Raw genomic sequence first — 14,850 nt, forward strand, 5'->3', positions numbered from 1 at the left:
CCGGGAATACTTCATTGGCTCCCCAGGGCATATGCACGGAAATGAAAGTCTTTAGTCTTGCAGACTGAGCTTTGCACAGTTTGCCCTCTGCTTACCATGCTAGCCTCATCTCCTCCAGTTCCACATCGTGCACCTGGTGCTTCAGCACTGTCACACAGTCTGTCCCTAGACTGCAGCTTGCTTTTCTGCAGCTCCTAGCACAGTGCTCGGCAAGTAGTCTTCAGTATGTCAATCTAAATTGGAGATAAAATGAACAGACTTTCTTCCCTTCCTACTACGCATTGTGCTTTGCATTCTTCTATAGGGGAAATAGCTAGAGTGATACATTTATTATGGGCATGATAAATTTATTATGGACTCAAGAATTAGAAGACATATGAAATATAACTCATCCCATTCATCTGTTGGGTGACTAAATGTCTTCCCTAGCACCTCTAACTATTGGTTAAGCTCAAATACCTCCCAGGACAGTGAGTGAGCTCATTACCTCTACCAACAAAGTAATATCCACAAAATCATGATACACATTTTTATGCAAATGTTCCTTTATATAGCTTTTCTCTGCCTGTGCTAGTTCCTGATCTTGGTTTCTGATGGGACAAATCTGATCCTTCTTCATTATGATTTGAAAACAGCTGTGGTCTTTTCCTCACTGTCTCCTATTCTCCCTGGTAATATGCCAGTTGTGTTAGATACTCCTCTTACCTCATTGGTTTCAATTCTCTTTGCCTTTTGGAGGCTCCCTTAGCTGGCTCAGCCTGTCTGTATTTATGTGTTTACCAGCCAGCCCACCGCAGGGATGCGTTCAGGACCCTCCCCTGGTGGCTGTCATGCTGGCCTTGCAGCCTGAGATTACATTAGATGCTTGGGCAGTGACATCACTTTAGTGACTCATTTTGACTAAAGTCATTATTTCTATTTAAAGGCAGGACCATGTATTCCTAGCATGCATCCTGTTGCATTTTAGTTGAGAGTTGAATACATATATCTGGTACTTGAACAATTATGCTTTTGACCTGAATTTTATCCCTGTTGAATTTCGTCTTGTTAGAGAAAGTCTTTTTGTGAATCCTGATTCTTATAAAATAACATATCCAATATTCCCCCCAGCTTTTTGACAATGTAAGTTTATGCCATTGATGAAATTATTCAATAGGGTTAGATAATACCATCTGTAATAGGTATGTATTGAACATTAAATCTATGCCAGTCATCATAGCTCAGCGTTTCTGTGTGTCTCCTTAGTAGCTCCACACAGTACTGTGAAGTATGTACCATTAGTACCTTCACCTTACACATGATCCACTGGATCACACACAGGTCCCTGAGGGCTACCTCTGGAAATTGTTCTTCCAGTTGGTATTAAGACACTCATCGATATCTTTTGAGAGTCTTTCAACCAGTTACCAACAAGTAAACTTACTTGTACTAGAATCTATTGGGTTTTCGGAAAAGTCATGATGCATTTTTGCAACGAAAAACATAGAAAAAATATGTTATGACTTTTCCAACAATCCAATGTTACATAAATCTTTTATAACAGGGTATCAGTATGACAAACCCCTGTTTATTTATCTTTATGATTTTTCCTGATTACTTTAGTAACATATAACCATTGAGGAATTATGGAAAATACAGAAAATCATAAAGAAAAGGTTTTATATTTTTTAAATAAAAATTATAAAAGAAATAAAAAGATTAACCCTTGTCTTTTTAATATTTATGTTACTGAATCCCTCCAGCTTTTTAAAAAACAATAAATTTACAACGAGGAATAATATATCTTTCATATTATTCATATATAATATTGGCTTATGAAATGAAATTGAGTGATATTGAATAACTGGTATGTGTGTGAATCCATATACAATTTTATTTTAAAAATGCTGTCTTTGCTTATTAACTGCCGTATGCTTTTCTATCTCTAAATGACATACTAAGACCTAGGACCTCGGTGTCTCACCACCCTCCCAACCATTGCTCTTTCTGTTACATGCTGCCTCCCTTGATATATTAGAATGCCAGGAGGACATTGGGACTTTGTGATTCTCCTTGAGAAATTAGGATTTGATTCAAGAACCCTTAGTGGGACTTAAATGTGGGTCATAACATGTCCAAAGGAGCATGTTAGAAAACAGACTTTGGTAACATTGGGAAAATGAGAAGCGAGCTGATGATGGTAGAACCTGATGGTTCAGCAAGGTAGGGCTTTACTCTCAGGTAAGAGATGAAAAAGGAAATGAAAAAAATGAGTCACATAACTTTTGTTATTGTAAGAAGAATGATTATGATTTTTGATGGATTGATTGGACATGTGGAAATTATCAGTACCTGTTTTGGATACCACTGCTTATGACCACATTAAAATTTTGATATCTAGAGAAGTTTGACATTTGTATTTCAGGACCACGTTATAGGCATCCCTTTTTTTGGGTGGCTCAGCCCTTTGGTACCTTCATGAGGAAGGCACCATGAGGACTGGGGTGGAAGTCCTGGGTTTGTATCTGGGTCCTGCCAAGTTGCCTGACCTCTCTCAGCCTCAGATCATTTTTCTGTAAAACAGGGATGAACAAGCTGCTGTGAGCACCGGCTGAGGGAACAGGCACAAGTCTAATGTAGTGAGTGGCATGGAGAAGTCTCTCAGCCAAGGCTGGACCCCTTCCTGCCTCTGTCCCAGGCCCTTCCCATCTCTCCTCTGTGCTGTGCCATTAGGCAGTTGACACCAACATGTGGGTGTGCTATAACTCAGGGAGTTTGGGTCCTTTATTAATTTCCTTAGAAGAGAAAGTGTGGGCTTATGATATCATCCAAGTGTAATTCTTTTATCTCTCGTTACACTCAAGATCAGTTTTTGTTGTTGTTGTTTAGTTACTGTACAATTGCTAGAAACATCAAAAGCAAGGAATCATGATTTGAAATTTAAATAACAGACTTTCAACAAGGGGTCTGCCAAAGATCTCCAATGTTGTCGATGTGCTGCCTAGGAGATATGCCTTTCTTAGGGTGTGATAGCCTGGAGGAATTTTGAATGAGAATATGAGAGGAATAGTTTGATATATAAATCTTATTTGCTTTCCATGAGAAGGAAAAGACTATACGTGGATGCTGACAGAGGTATCAGATCTCAGAGTGGGGCCTTTCCTGAGGGTCTCCAATAAGCTACTTACTAACTGTGATCCAAAATAAGTATCAGATAGGAGTGTTAGGAGAAATGAAGAGGTAACTTGGAGATAACTTTCTGCAGTTTCAGGCATATGCTAGTTCCTCAATAAATGTTTGTCTCTGTCTCTTCCCCCCACTCTCTGAAACAAGTGTTCCTTTTCAGTAACATACAGAGTATAGAACTGAGCATTAGACTTGCAGCTGCTTATGAGAATTCGAGAGCCTTCCCTGGTCCCTGTGAACTGTTCCCATCACGTGAGGTGTTGCTGGTTCAGTAACTTACCTGATCTAGAGGAACTAAAAATTTATGAATTGGTAGATGTTAAGAATTTTTTTAAAATCCATGTGGTACATACTAGGTGTCTTTCCCCTGATACTTTAGTTTTTGGTTTGTTTGTTTGCTTATTTGTTTGTTTTTTTGGTGGGAGGTCATTTGGGAAACCTAGCTTTAGAAAAAAAAAAAGGAGGAAAGCAATTAAACAAAATTCTTTTTTCTTGAAGTTATTGAATGAAAATATGGGAGTAGATGGGGGAAGACCTTGTAATAAGGCCAAGAATCCCTATGTCATTGAATTTTACATGTCTTGTAAGTGGCCTGTGTAATTGTGCTTTGCCCTATCTTTCTTACAATAGTAATACAAATTATAGTAAGAATATTTTGCATTTGCACACTTCTAAGTCGACCCTGTTGTTAAAGTATAACTTTTCAAAGGTAAAGACAAGATTTTCATATAAACATGAAACAAACATGTGCCATAGATTTTATTCAACCAATGAATGAATGAGGCCTCCAGTGAGGTGTTAAAGCTGATTCAAAGTGTATTTGAGGAGCTAGGTATGTATGGACGACGTAATAAAGGGATTTTAGAATAAGACTGGTGAGTTAGATCCCAGCTGGTGAATGTCCTCCAGGTCATAAGCTATAATCTTTGGGGTTAACTTTACTATTTGACAGGAACTGTTGGGTTGTCGGGAAAGTCATGATGCATTTTTGCATTGAAAAACAGAAAAATATGTCATGACTTTCCTGACGACCCAATATTTGCATTTCTTCCAGACAAAATCTTCACTTTAACTTCTGTCCCTACAAAGCTGTAAATGACCCAGATGAGACAACAGGAAGCCAATCAGAAGTGTAAGTCCAGCCCTGCACTAGGGACACATAGGGGTCTCTTGTCTCTTCCCAAGTTTTAGGGGACTTTTCTCACTCTGTCTTCTCATTGAAAGGCATTATTAAAACTTGTTAATTTGTACAAGGTTCTATCTTTGAATTTAGGAAACAAATTAACATTACCTGATATAAAACCTAGCCATAGAAAGTGCTTTATTTTATTTATTCTTTTTTGTGGTGGGAGGTCATTTGTATTAATGCCCAAATGTTTATGTTTCACAAAAACATATTTGGCAATGCCGTAGGGTGTGTGTGTTCTGAGAAGGCAATGCTTACGAACTTTTGACATTCTCGAATGAGTTGCTGTTTGAGATAGTAGCTATGGGACTGTGAGTAAGGAGCCCAGCCATGGCTCTCAGGATCCTCTGCTCCATCCCGGAGTACTTTCTGCTGTATCTCTGAGAACTACTTCTCCTGACACAGCCCTGTGCCCTGGACAAACAGAACTGCTCCTGCTCAGTCCCACAATGCATCCTGGTTTTCCTAGGGATCTTTGCTGAGACTACTTCTGTGGCTGGCGTGCAGTCCAACACATTCCTGTCTGCTGGAGTTTCCATCACAATTTGAAAAACCTCCACAGAGTGTTCCCCAACCTCAGCTCTCAGGGATATTGTTAATAACACTTTGCAACTCCCTCATGTTGCTTATTACACACTGTCTTTGATTTGTTATTTTTGAGCCTGCCTTGTCTACTCCAGTGGATGATAAATTTCTTAACAAGGCTGGGGCCTTGTTTTGTTTGTCTTTGTGTGTTTGGATGACCAGTGCTCAGCATGGGGCCTTGTGTAGCCCAGTGCCCCTTGGATTGTTTATTCCATTGACGGGAATTTTGGAAGATGGTGGGGGAAAACTTTCCATGTGCCTGACTCCAGTAATTCTAATACTATCACTATGAAGTAGGTTAATACTTTAGTCAAATAACCTTGGTTCACTGTTTAGCAAAAAATTGAGTACTTATTAACCATCAAGCATATGCCAGATGCATTGGACTAAAGAAGGCAAAGCTTTTGTCTTTAAGTCATGTGTGGCCTCCTGAAGGAAACAGATATGTCAATAAATAAATGCAATCAAACCATGACACTTGCTCAAAGTCACACAGCCTATGAGCGGTGAAACTGTAATTATTATTTGAAACCATTATTAAATCAAACCATTTTGTTTTCTTTGCAAACTAGGTCCTTCAGAAGCTTGGGAAAGCTGATGAGACAAAAGACGAACAGTTTGAAGAATATGTCCAGAACTTCAAACGGCAAGAGGTAAAGTGCATTTACTTAGTTTCTGAAGTGGGAAGTGGGCTGACTCTGTTTCTGTTTGAGCATAGAACTAAAATGCTGTAAGGTTGAAGATTGGGGTTGGTGTTGACCTGAGGGAACGCTTCACGCTTGCTAGCTCTGTGGGCTTTCCTGTGGGGCGGTCGAGGAACAAGGCAGTAGGCACTGCTGGAAGAAGGCTTGTGTTCTAGAAAATCAGGAGAATAAGACTTTGCTTCTCTGGAGCTTTTCAATACAGGTTGCTGATTACAGGAAAGATGACGTTTTTTGGTGATTTGTATCCCGCTGAGTATTAGTAGTATTAGATACTTTTGGCAAAATTACTTTAATTGCTGCCTGCTTCAAAAATACGCATTGCCAGTGGGGATTCTATCTCCCCCACGAAGGTGAAAATTAGTTCTTGGTGGGTGAAAAAACTACTCTTTATCATGTAAACAGATTACAGTATATCAACGGTATTAAAATTTCATGGCAGGGGCAATATTGGAAAAAAATATCTAAAAAGGCACCTCAGGGGAGGCGATAATGAAAAAAAAGTTTGAGAAACATGGTTTGTGATGTTTGTTCCTTTAGTGGTCTGCTACGTGTTTAACAGACACATGAATAAAGAAACAGTTTTTTAAGTTATTTGTTTATATTTCTAAGGCTTGGGTAATTGGCTAGCATATTACTGTTTAGAGAGCATGCCTAAGTGTCAGGGAGAGAGAGAGTACAAGTGGGACTCTCTGAGGTTAGAAGCTTCAAATCTGGAGGTCACTCTAGAGGTGGGATGGGAAGAAGGCTGGGCCGGCAGACTCTGGAACATGGGGTTTGGACGTGGGAACACTGTCAGGACAGGGATTTATTTTCCTGCTCTCACTGGAGCTTCCAGTGTCCACTGAGGAAATTGTGGCCTCAGGGATGTGTATGTGAGAAAAGAAAGAGGGGTGTTGGAGAAGAAAACAGTAACAGAAATAAAAATAGATAATGTCCAAATAACTGAGTATTATAGAGAGCTTTGGAATTACGAAGGCAGAAAAGGAATTCCTAGAGAAATGTTGGATTTAGACCCATAGAATCAGGTGTCCCCTAGTCTCCCCCAGGAGAACAGGTGTTCCACCGTCTCGTTATGTTCTCACTTGGTGAGTTCTCATACATTCTCTCATGCATTAGGATAACACTCATATAGGTCATTGTCTTGGATGGCAGCAACTTCCCACCGAAAAAACTTGTCAAGCAGTGCCCTGGTAATTTGCAGGGCATTCCCAAATGTTTGCTTTAAGGGTTTGGATTTAGATAGAAGAAGTGACTCATGTTTACAGTTTTTGCTACTTGAAGATTTACACTCTATCCTTTGAAAACTAGCCTTCCTGCCTGGTGTGTCCCTGTGGAGCTAATTAGTTCTTTGCTCTTGGATTGTTTTCTCTTATCACTTTTATGGCATTATGATGTTAGCACTCCGGAAGGCTAACCTTGGGAAACATCAAGTTCAGGAATGCAGTCATAACTAGGAGCACTTAGAATTTTTCAATTATAGTGAATTTTTATTGCTCTTATGTGGACTTTGTTGACTGAACCAGGTGAGGATTGTTTTTTTTTTGTCTAAGGTAGTAGAAAAAAATGCAGTTGATAAAGTCATAAACTTCATTGGTTAAATGATCTGTGCCACTAGGACCTGCAGCATGAGGTGACTGTAAATGCTGCATATATTCCTGTCACTATATACATTGTAAAAATGTATAAAATGAAAATATATATGATTTATACATTTTCAAACAGTATGTTATCATTTTTGAAGACTGACACCTTAGTTCTCTCAAGAATATTAGCAGATTTCAAGATCTTGATGAAACTTCAAAATTTGGGGAAATTTATACAAACAATTCTACTTTATGAGAGTGAAACAAATGGAATGGAAATGTAGAAATAGTATTTCTCGGGGAGTCTTCTGAGCTCCTTTGGTTTTCTTTGAAAATATTTTTGCATCAAAAATATCTTGCATTTGCACATACTCCTTTTGATATATTTTTGTTCGTTTGTTTTAATCAGAAAGAGTAAACTTTATAGTCGTTTTAGTACAGTGAGGAGGGATGGTACCTTAAATCTGTCTGTATAGTAAAGGGAGAGAAGGAGAAAAGGAAGGCAGTGGGAAGAGATAAGGAGAAAGATCTGTTAATTTTCTATAGAAACATATTAAAAGTTGGGAAGAAGAGCTGAACTAAATTTGTTAGTAGACCATAGAGGGAAAAAATGTGTCCCTTGAACCCGCAATATGTATTGGTGACCAATACACATGTGTTGCATATGCTGAAAAAGGTATGGTGCTTATGTAGAAACATTAACCTAGGAAGGAAGACCTACCAAGATACAGTGACCTTTACAAGGCCTATGATTTTAGTATTAATATAATGGTGAATCATTACTCTGAAAGCTGAGCCATTGTCTAAAGAAACACACACTAAAGACATTATCTGACCTAGGAAATCTAGATTCCATATTTTTTCTATGAATGTATATTTTTCAAATCCCAAAAGATACTATTTACAGTATAAAATGAACCACATTTGGATTTGTGCATTATAATATAGTCACCTGATCACACACAACGGTGCTTAATCAAAAATAGACCATTCTAGAATGTTCTAGAAAGTATTCAAACATTTTGGGCCCTGATGATCTTGCTTTTAAATTCCCTTTAATAAAATCATAAAGGTCCTCATAATTATCAATATATTCCCTGATCGTTCATGTTGGAATCAAAGGTGGCACAGGGTCTGTTTGAACTCTAGCTTGAGGCTTAGCTCATGTTTTACTCCATACCCAAATTTTCTTTTTGATCCCAAACCTCTTTTCCTATAAGGTGGCATGTGTTAGACTGACAGTGTGGATGAAGGACCTGTACATGCTCTCTCGGTTGTCCATTGGACTCCCCATTGCTGTAGGTTTTGTGGTCCAGCTTTCATAAACCTCTCAGTTAGGACAAGAGTGAACTCCTCTACCAGGATCTCAGGATTTCCATGATGATTAGTGCTAAGGAGAGCAAGAATTATGGAAATTCAAAGGAATAACAAAATCTGACTTCAACATTTCCTCCCGAGAGTTTTTTTCTTTCTATTTTTCCTGTCTTACCAGAGCTGCTAGCAAGTAGCAGAGTGTGTGTGAACACCGCCTCTTTCAGTTCACTTGGTTGCCTGCTGATAGATCTGTTAATGAACAGAGAAAAGGTCCCAAAGTGGAAGGATGGTCTTTGACTTCCAGCCTCTTTCCTGCTAATAAACTTCCCCACTAAGATGCCATGTCTGTGGTAGCAAGTGTGCTAATTAAAACAAAATAACCAACTTGCTGGTTGGGCCCAGGTAACTATTTGATCATCTCCAGAGAGTACAGATGTGAGTATTTTACTGGAGGCATGATCTGAGGATAATGCTTCAAATAAAGGAAAAGGGCGTCTCGTTTCTGACATTTGCAAGTTTCTCACTCCCTCTTTTAAGTACCAGAGTGGGTCGTTCTGCTGCTTTTCTCCTTGCCTTTCACCGAGCTATGGCCTAACTTTGGTGCTGTACAAACAAAGGAGAAAAGAAATATTGGGACCTTGAAACTCGCCAGTGGTGAGAGTTCAGGGCCAGCGGTTCCAATTAGGATAATCCAGCGGCTGGGAGCTGGAGTCATGTTTTTTCCTTTCTGACCTCTCCTCGGCACAGGGACCCTGTTGGGCTGCTTTCATCTTTTAATCTCCACAGGATCCAAGGCTTTGCACATAAGTGTAAAAATATGTTAAACTTGAAGCTGACCTCATGGCAGAGATGATCATTTTTAACACATTCCTAGAGCATGTTTTTATTTCTGGGATGGAAAAGATGTTGAATATTGTATGGAATTTTGTAAGCAGTTTAAGGACATTTTTTAGTATATATGTACATAAATAGTTAAAATCTATAGAATAGATGTTTTAAAAAAGAATGTAAACATAAAATATAGCCCCACATTGTGTTAATGTGTGGATAAAATTTTTATTTATGGCAAATCACAGTTACATTTTGAAAAATTTTACAATTTGCTTGAGCAGCTAGGCCTAGCAAGTACTCTAGAACTTGTTTTTAAATCACAGATAACTCTGCTGTATGTTAGTGTATCCACCTTTCATTGTATTAATAGTGACCTTCCTCTGAAATAGCCACTGCTTTGATTAAATGTGAGCCCTTGGTCTGTATGGGGTAATGCTCCAATTCTAAATGCCAGTGTCCTAGCCCAGAGTGTGGAGAACCTGCCTCTGGATCCTGAGTAAGAACCTCAGGTGGTGAGTTTGGGGTTATCTGTGATGTGCGTCATTCACATCTATGAGGACATTATCTTTAGCAGGCATGATTTGGGATGCAGTGGCAGAGTTCCCTTTCTTCTTCCCACAGTTGTTGACCCTGGAAACTGATGTCCTGGGAGAATACAAATGTCCCTGGAAGAGATAAAATATGTGCTGCCCACACCTTAATGAGTTCCATAAGGCTCTTCCTGGATTAGAACTCTAGACATAGCATCCTGAGAAATGCTGAGGAGTACTTACCTGGGGGTCAGATAAGTGCAGTAAAGAGAAGGCCTTAGAAATGAAAAGATCTTTTAAAGCAGCTGACTTAGCTGAGCCTTCCCTCTTTCCATGTTTGTACCTCCTTTGAGGTGAGAAGTCTGGTTTCCATTATTTTCAATATATGTACTTATTTGTGCAGTCCCCTTTGTGTAACCTATCTTCTGACCATGTGGGCCATCGCCTCGTCTTCTGTGTTGCACCCGTCAGGAGTGTTCTCTGCCCTCCAGCTGTGCGCTGATTCCCATCAGCCTGTGCCTCTCCCCTCCAGGCTCATTGGCCCAGACTCCCACCCACTCAGAGCTCTAGCTGGGGGTTTCCCCCTTGCCTAGTGGTATGCCTGCTAAGAGGTGTATCTGCCCTGGCTTCTGGCACCATGACTTCCGAGGGTTTCCCCACTTTCTCCCACTAACTCTGGCTGTGCAGCAGTGGAAATAACTGAATTATTGAATGTTGACACTTAATGCAATTTTATAATAAGGGTCTATTAAAAAATGCATGTCTATGGGACAAAGTTGACCCATTACTATACATGTAAGTATACAAATGATAAGCATGATCTATGCCCTAAGAGAGTTAGCATTTGTATAGTCTGTTAAGTTACGTTAACATAAGATGTGTGATCTTTTTATACTGTAATAGATGGCAGCTATTAATTTAAAATGTATTGTTTATTTGCATTTACCCTTAAATAATTAAAATGTGGTTCCCCCCATCTTCTCAGGAATTTCATATGAGAGATGTAGTAGAATTGGCCCTAATTACCCATCTTCCGCTGTGGCCACTGAGGGAAATCACAGTAGAATTCTCAGTAGTAAGATGAGACCTCACTCTTGTTTTGAGACACGCTACAGGATTATTATTTATAGAGCGTATTCCTATGTGGTCTGTTTTTAACACTTTTATCTAGAATAGATGCTATTGCACGTCACATATTTGAGAAAAGAAATCATTTGTTCAGGGCGAGGGGAAGGTAGAAAAATAAAATATTTAAATTGTGATAATAAAGATATAGCAGGTCTTTTTAAGATCAGTGGTCAAAGTATTTGAAATTCAGTGTCATGACATTCATGACCTTCATTAACGGTATGTTATTAAATGTGGAACGAAGTGTCCGATGGCCTTCACATTTGGTTTATTTAATGCCCATTGGTAGATCCTTGAGCAGAACATACATGCCTTACATTGGATCAGGCTTATCTTTGGATCTTTTATGTAATGGACAAGGCTGTTAAATGGAAGGTGTTAACCTAAAAAATAAAAGGCCTTTCAAAGTGAGAGGCAACAAGCATTTATTGAGATCAATAAGAATAGCTATTCTAGAAGTGTTGATTCAGACAGAAACCCAAATGATGACCCCATTAGGTGATAAAGTCAATGAGAAAGGGAAGAGGAACAGTTACGTCAATAGAAGGAAGGCATTTCTATGAGTGCAGCTAACATAACACAGTGGTGTTAATTCAAAGCAATATTTTTAATTTTCAGTCCAGTCGTCATAATACCTGCTTTCCTGTTGTCTTTGCGAATAGTTCTCTTGCAAGACACCAGGTTGCTCAGGCCCAGTCCAAAGGTTCTTTGCCCTGTTTTAACATTCCAAAGGTTTGAGACATAGATGTGCCCGACAGTTCCTCCGGCATGGCAGCCCCGGCCCTGTTTTAAAGCGGCTCCATTTATATTATTGTTTACAAGGGAAAGGAAAGTGTTTGATGGTGGATGAAGACCCACCAAGGTCTTGAGTGGACATGGCAAATGAGGGGGACAGAATCCTGATGACATTTCAATGAAGAGTGTGAAAGGGAGGCGCCTACTGAAAGTCATGCCTCCAATGGAACCCTCACCAACAGAGAATGAATAGTCAGTCTATAGATCAAGAAAGGAACATGGAAATGTGGAGGGATGAAACAAAATAACAAAATAATTATTGTTTTCCTTTAATCAAATAAGTATAATCAAATAAGTCATGATGCTTGGAGGAGTGTGGTACACTCAGTCTGCACTTAATCAAAAACCTCTCTACCAACAACTTTTGCCATCTTAAAGAATAGGTCTGATTCCACACATACATGTGTCTGACCTTTGTCTGGAGTAGTTCCCCTAAATTAACCTCTTAATAATATGTATTTGATGACTTGGAAAATTCTTGGTTGACTTGTCTTTATTCTATGCCTTGCTCTTTAGGACAGAAATGATGTGTAGCTCCAAATTGCTTTTGGCTCACATTCAGAGCATTAAACCTTTCTTCAGCCATCCCCTAATGTGATCACACCGGCACTCATGGTATTTGGCCTGTCAGTTGTGCAAGTGGCTTTTTTCTTTAGTATCATGTTAAGGAGGCTGATCCAAATCAAGGTGCTCTGGTGTAATTAGAGGCAGAAAGGGAGTTGGTGGAGTGACTAGTTGGTGATCTGTGTCTGATGGTGTCGTTAAGGAACCACTTGCTCCAAGCTCTTCTTCTGCTTCTCCCATTGCAAATGCTTCCTTATGACTGGGCTGCCCTGGCCTGACTGACAGCATTTGTTCAAGTCCTTGAACATCTTTCCTTAATGTCAACTTACAAGATATTTCCTGCTGTTGTCTGTCCAGTCCCCTCAGCCAGGATCTCTTTCTCTAGTAGTACATTATTTGTGTTCATTCCATAGCTCTTTTTTTTTTAAGATTTTTATTGGGGAATTGGGGGGGATGGGAACAGTGTTGGGGAATTGGGGGAATGGGAACAGACAAGTTGCTGTCCTTTTGTTCTTCAGTCTATTTGTGGAGGACGTTGCTTCATTGGCCCAAGTTGGCACCATCATTGCACTCTTCCCGGGCGAGGCAGATCAGTCGCCGGCTTCTGGACGGCCATTCACTGTGGCTGCTGGCCGCTCACGCTGGCTGCTGGCTACACACGGTAGCCCATGGCAGCCCACTACCACAGGGGCTGCAGCCCATGCCGTCGCCGGTGACTCACAGCAGCCCAGCTCCAGGTTGAGCTGTTGTTCAGCATCTTAGCTGTAGAGGGCAGTGTCACTGGCCCCCATGTGGGATCCAAACCAGGGCTCTGCTGCTCAGAGCTGGTGTCCCAAGCCAGCTCTTAACCAATGCGCTACTCAGCAGGCCCCCATTCAATAGCTCTTGTCTCCATTTTCTTATATAACAGTTATTTAGCTGTGTATCTATGTCCTCATTAGCGTGTAACATGTTTAAAGGAAAACATCCTGTCTTATTAACTTAATAAAATCTTCCATGCCCTCTAGCACCTGCTAGGTGCTTACTAAGTATATTCCTCCTTGTCACCCACAATCTCTGTGTTCACACTCTTTGTTTCGGATATTACGTGCCCCCTCACTCATTCAATATCAGAGCCCCTTTTCATTGTCATTTATTTATCTCTTTCATCGTAAATTTTGGCAGCAAAATATCCCTTGGAGATTCTACCATGGGTTATAGAAACTAGAGCAAGGATCTGACCCCTCCCTGGATTACAACCTGCCCTAGTTCTATGCTACTTCATAGCTATCTGCTGGCACCTACGGCATTTACAGTCTTCTAAGAGCTTTACATACTTTTACTGACTTAATATAATAAGTAATTTTAATTACTCAGAAGAATGTTTTTCAGTCATTGAATACCAATTTTGTTCACCAGTTTGTATATTTTTTAAAAACCTCTGTGTTTTGGAGCAAGCTCACTCTTCTCTGATAAGATAATCTTTTACCACAGAGCATTAATTTATATAGTTGATAACAACAACAGCTCATTGCTTCTGAGAAACTTCTGAGAGAATAGTGAGTCTTGCTGTCTGATTTTATGCTGGATTTCCATTAAAGTTTAAACTTAATCATTCAGTATTTTATAGGAGAATGTGCATATGTCTGCATATCTAGAAATAAAGTTTACCTAGAGATACTCCTTGCTGTAGCTAGCTATACGTTTTTGTGAGGATTCTGTAGTATGGAAAACCATCTAAGTGTGCAAATGTTTTTCCAACATTTAAAATGTTTTATTATCACGTGTAAGGACATTTTTAGGTTATTTGACAGATGGTAACATGTGGGTGCATGTTTAGAACAATGATGTGTACAATAACTATTTCGACATCCATTTGCTTTGCATTTATTTTCTTCTGCATGCCAGAAACGGATCTAGGTTTTTGGGAAACTTCAGGGAAGCAGACAGACAAAGGTTACTGCCACTGTGGATCATACATTCGAAAACGGGCAGACAGTAAGCAAAACACAGCACGTAAGCAGATTATACTGTATGCTGGAAAAGAATGAGAGCTGTGTGGAAAAAACAACAACCAAGTACGTAGAGAATATATAGAGCATGGTGCAGGGTGTCAGGAGGCTTGGAAACAGCAGGTTTCAAGTTTTGCTTTAAAAGGGAGCAAATAAATAAAACTTGTAGCTGGGGGAGGCAGTGGGGTCAAGAGAACATTTTCTTACGATAGCAAAAATATATGTATACTAATGGAACGCATTTAGTAGGAAGGAAAATGTGATGAGTCACCAGAGAAAGGGGAGAACAGCTGACTTGTCCTTGAATAGGCAGGAGGAGATGGTCTCTGGCACACAGCTAGGGGATTGCCTTGAGCTGGGAGCAAGACACTTCATTGAAGGTAACAGGTTAAAGGCCAAGTGTAACTTCCTTGGGGCTAAGTGTCTATCAAAAGCATTTCTTGGATAGGACTCAGCACATAACTATTGAGTGTC

The 14,850-nt window shown here is 39.8% G+C and overlaps 1 protein-coding gene across 5 annotated transcripts in view; it reads left to right on the plus strand.

Annotated features, from left to right (window-relative positions):
• The window catches only part of AMPH (amphiphysin), a 245,355-nt gene that overhangs the window by 108,409 nt on the left and 122,096 nt on the right, over window positions 1-14,850 (plus strand). For 4 of the 5 annotated variants that reach the window (XM_019631035.1, XM_019631033.1, XM_019631032.1 and 1 more), the window contains exon 2: window positions 5,509-5,589. In XM_019631035.1, coding sequence (XP_019486580.1) covers window positions 5,509-5,589 — 81 coding nt within the window. Of the gene's footprint in view, window positions 1-4,262; window positions 4,298-5,508; window positions 5,590-14,850 lie in introns of those variants that run through there. The other variant, XM_019631034.1, reaches the window with a different exon arrangement.

This window comes from Hipposideros armiger, unplaced genomic scaffold (assembly GCF_001890085.2).
Source record: "Hipposideros armiger isolate ML-2016 unplaced genomic scaffold, ASM189008v1 scaffold_976, whole genome shotgun sequence".
NCBI lineage: Eukaryota > Metazoa > Chordata > Mammalia > Chiroptera > Hipposideridae > Hipposideros > Hipposideros armiger.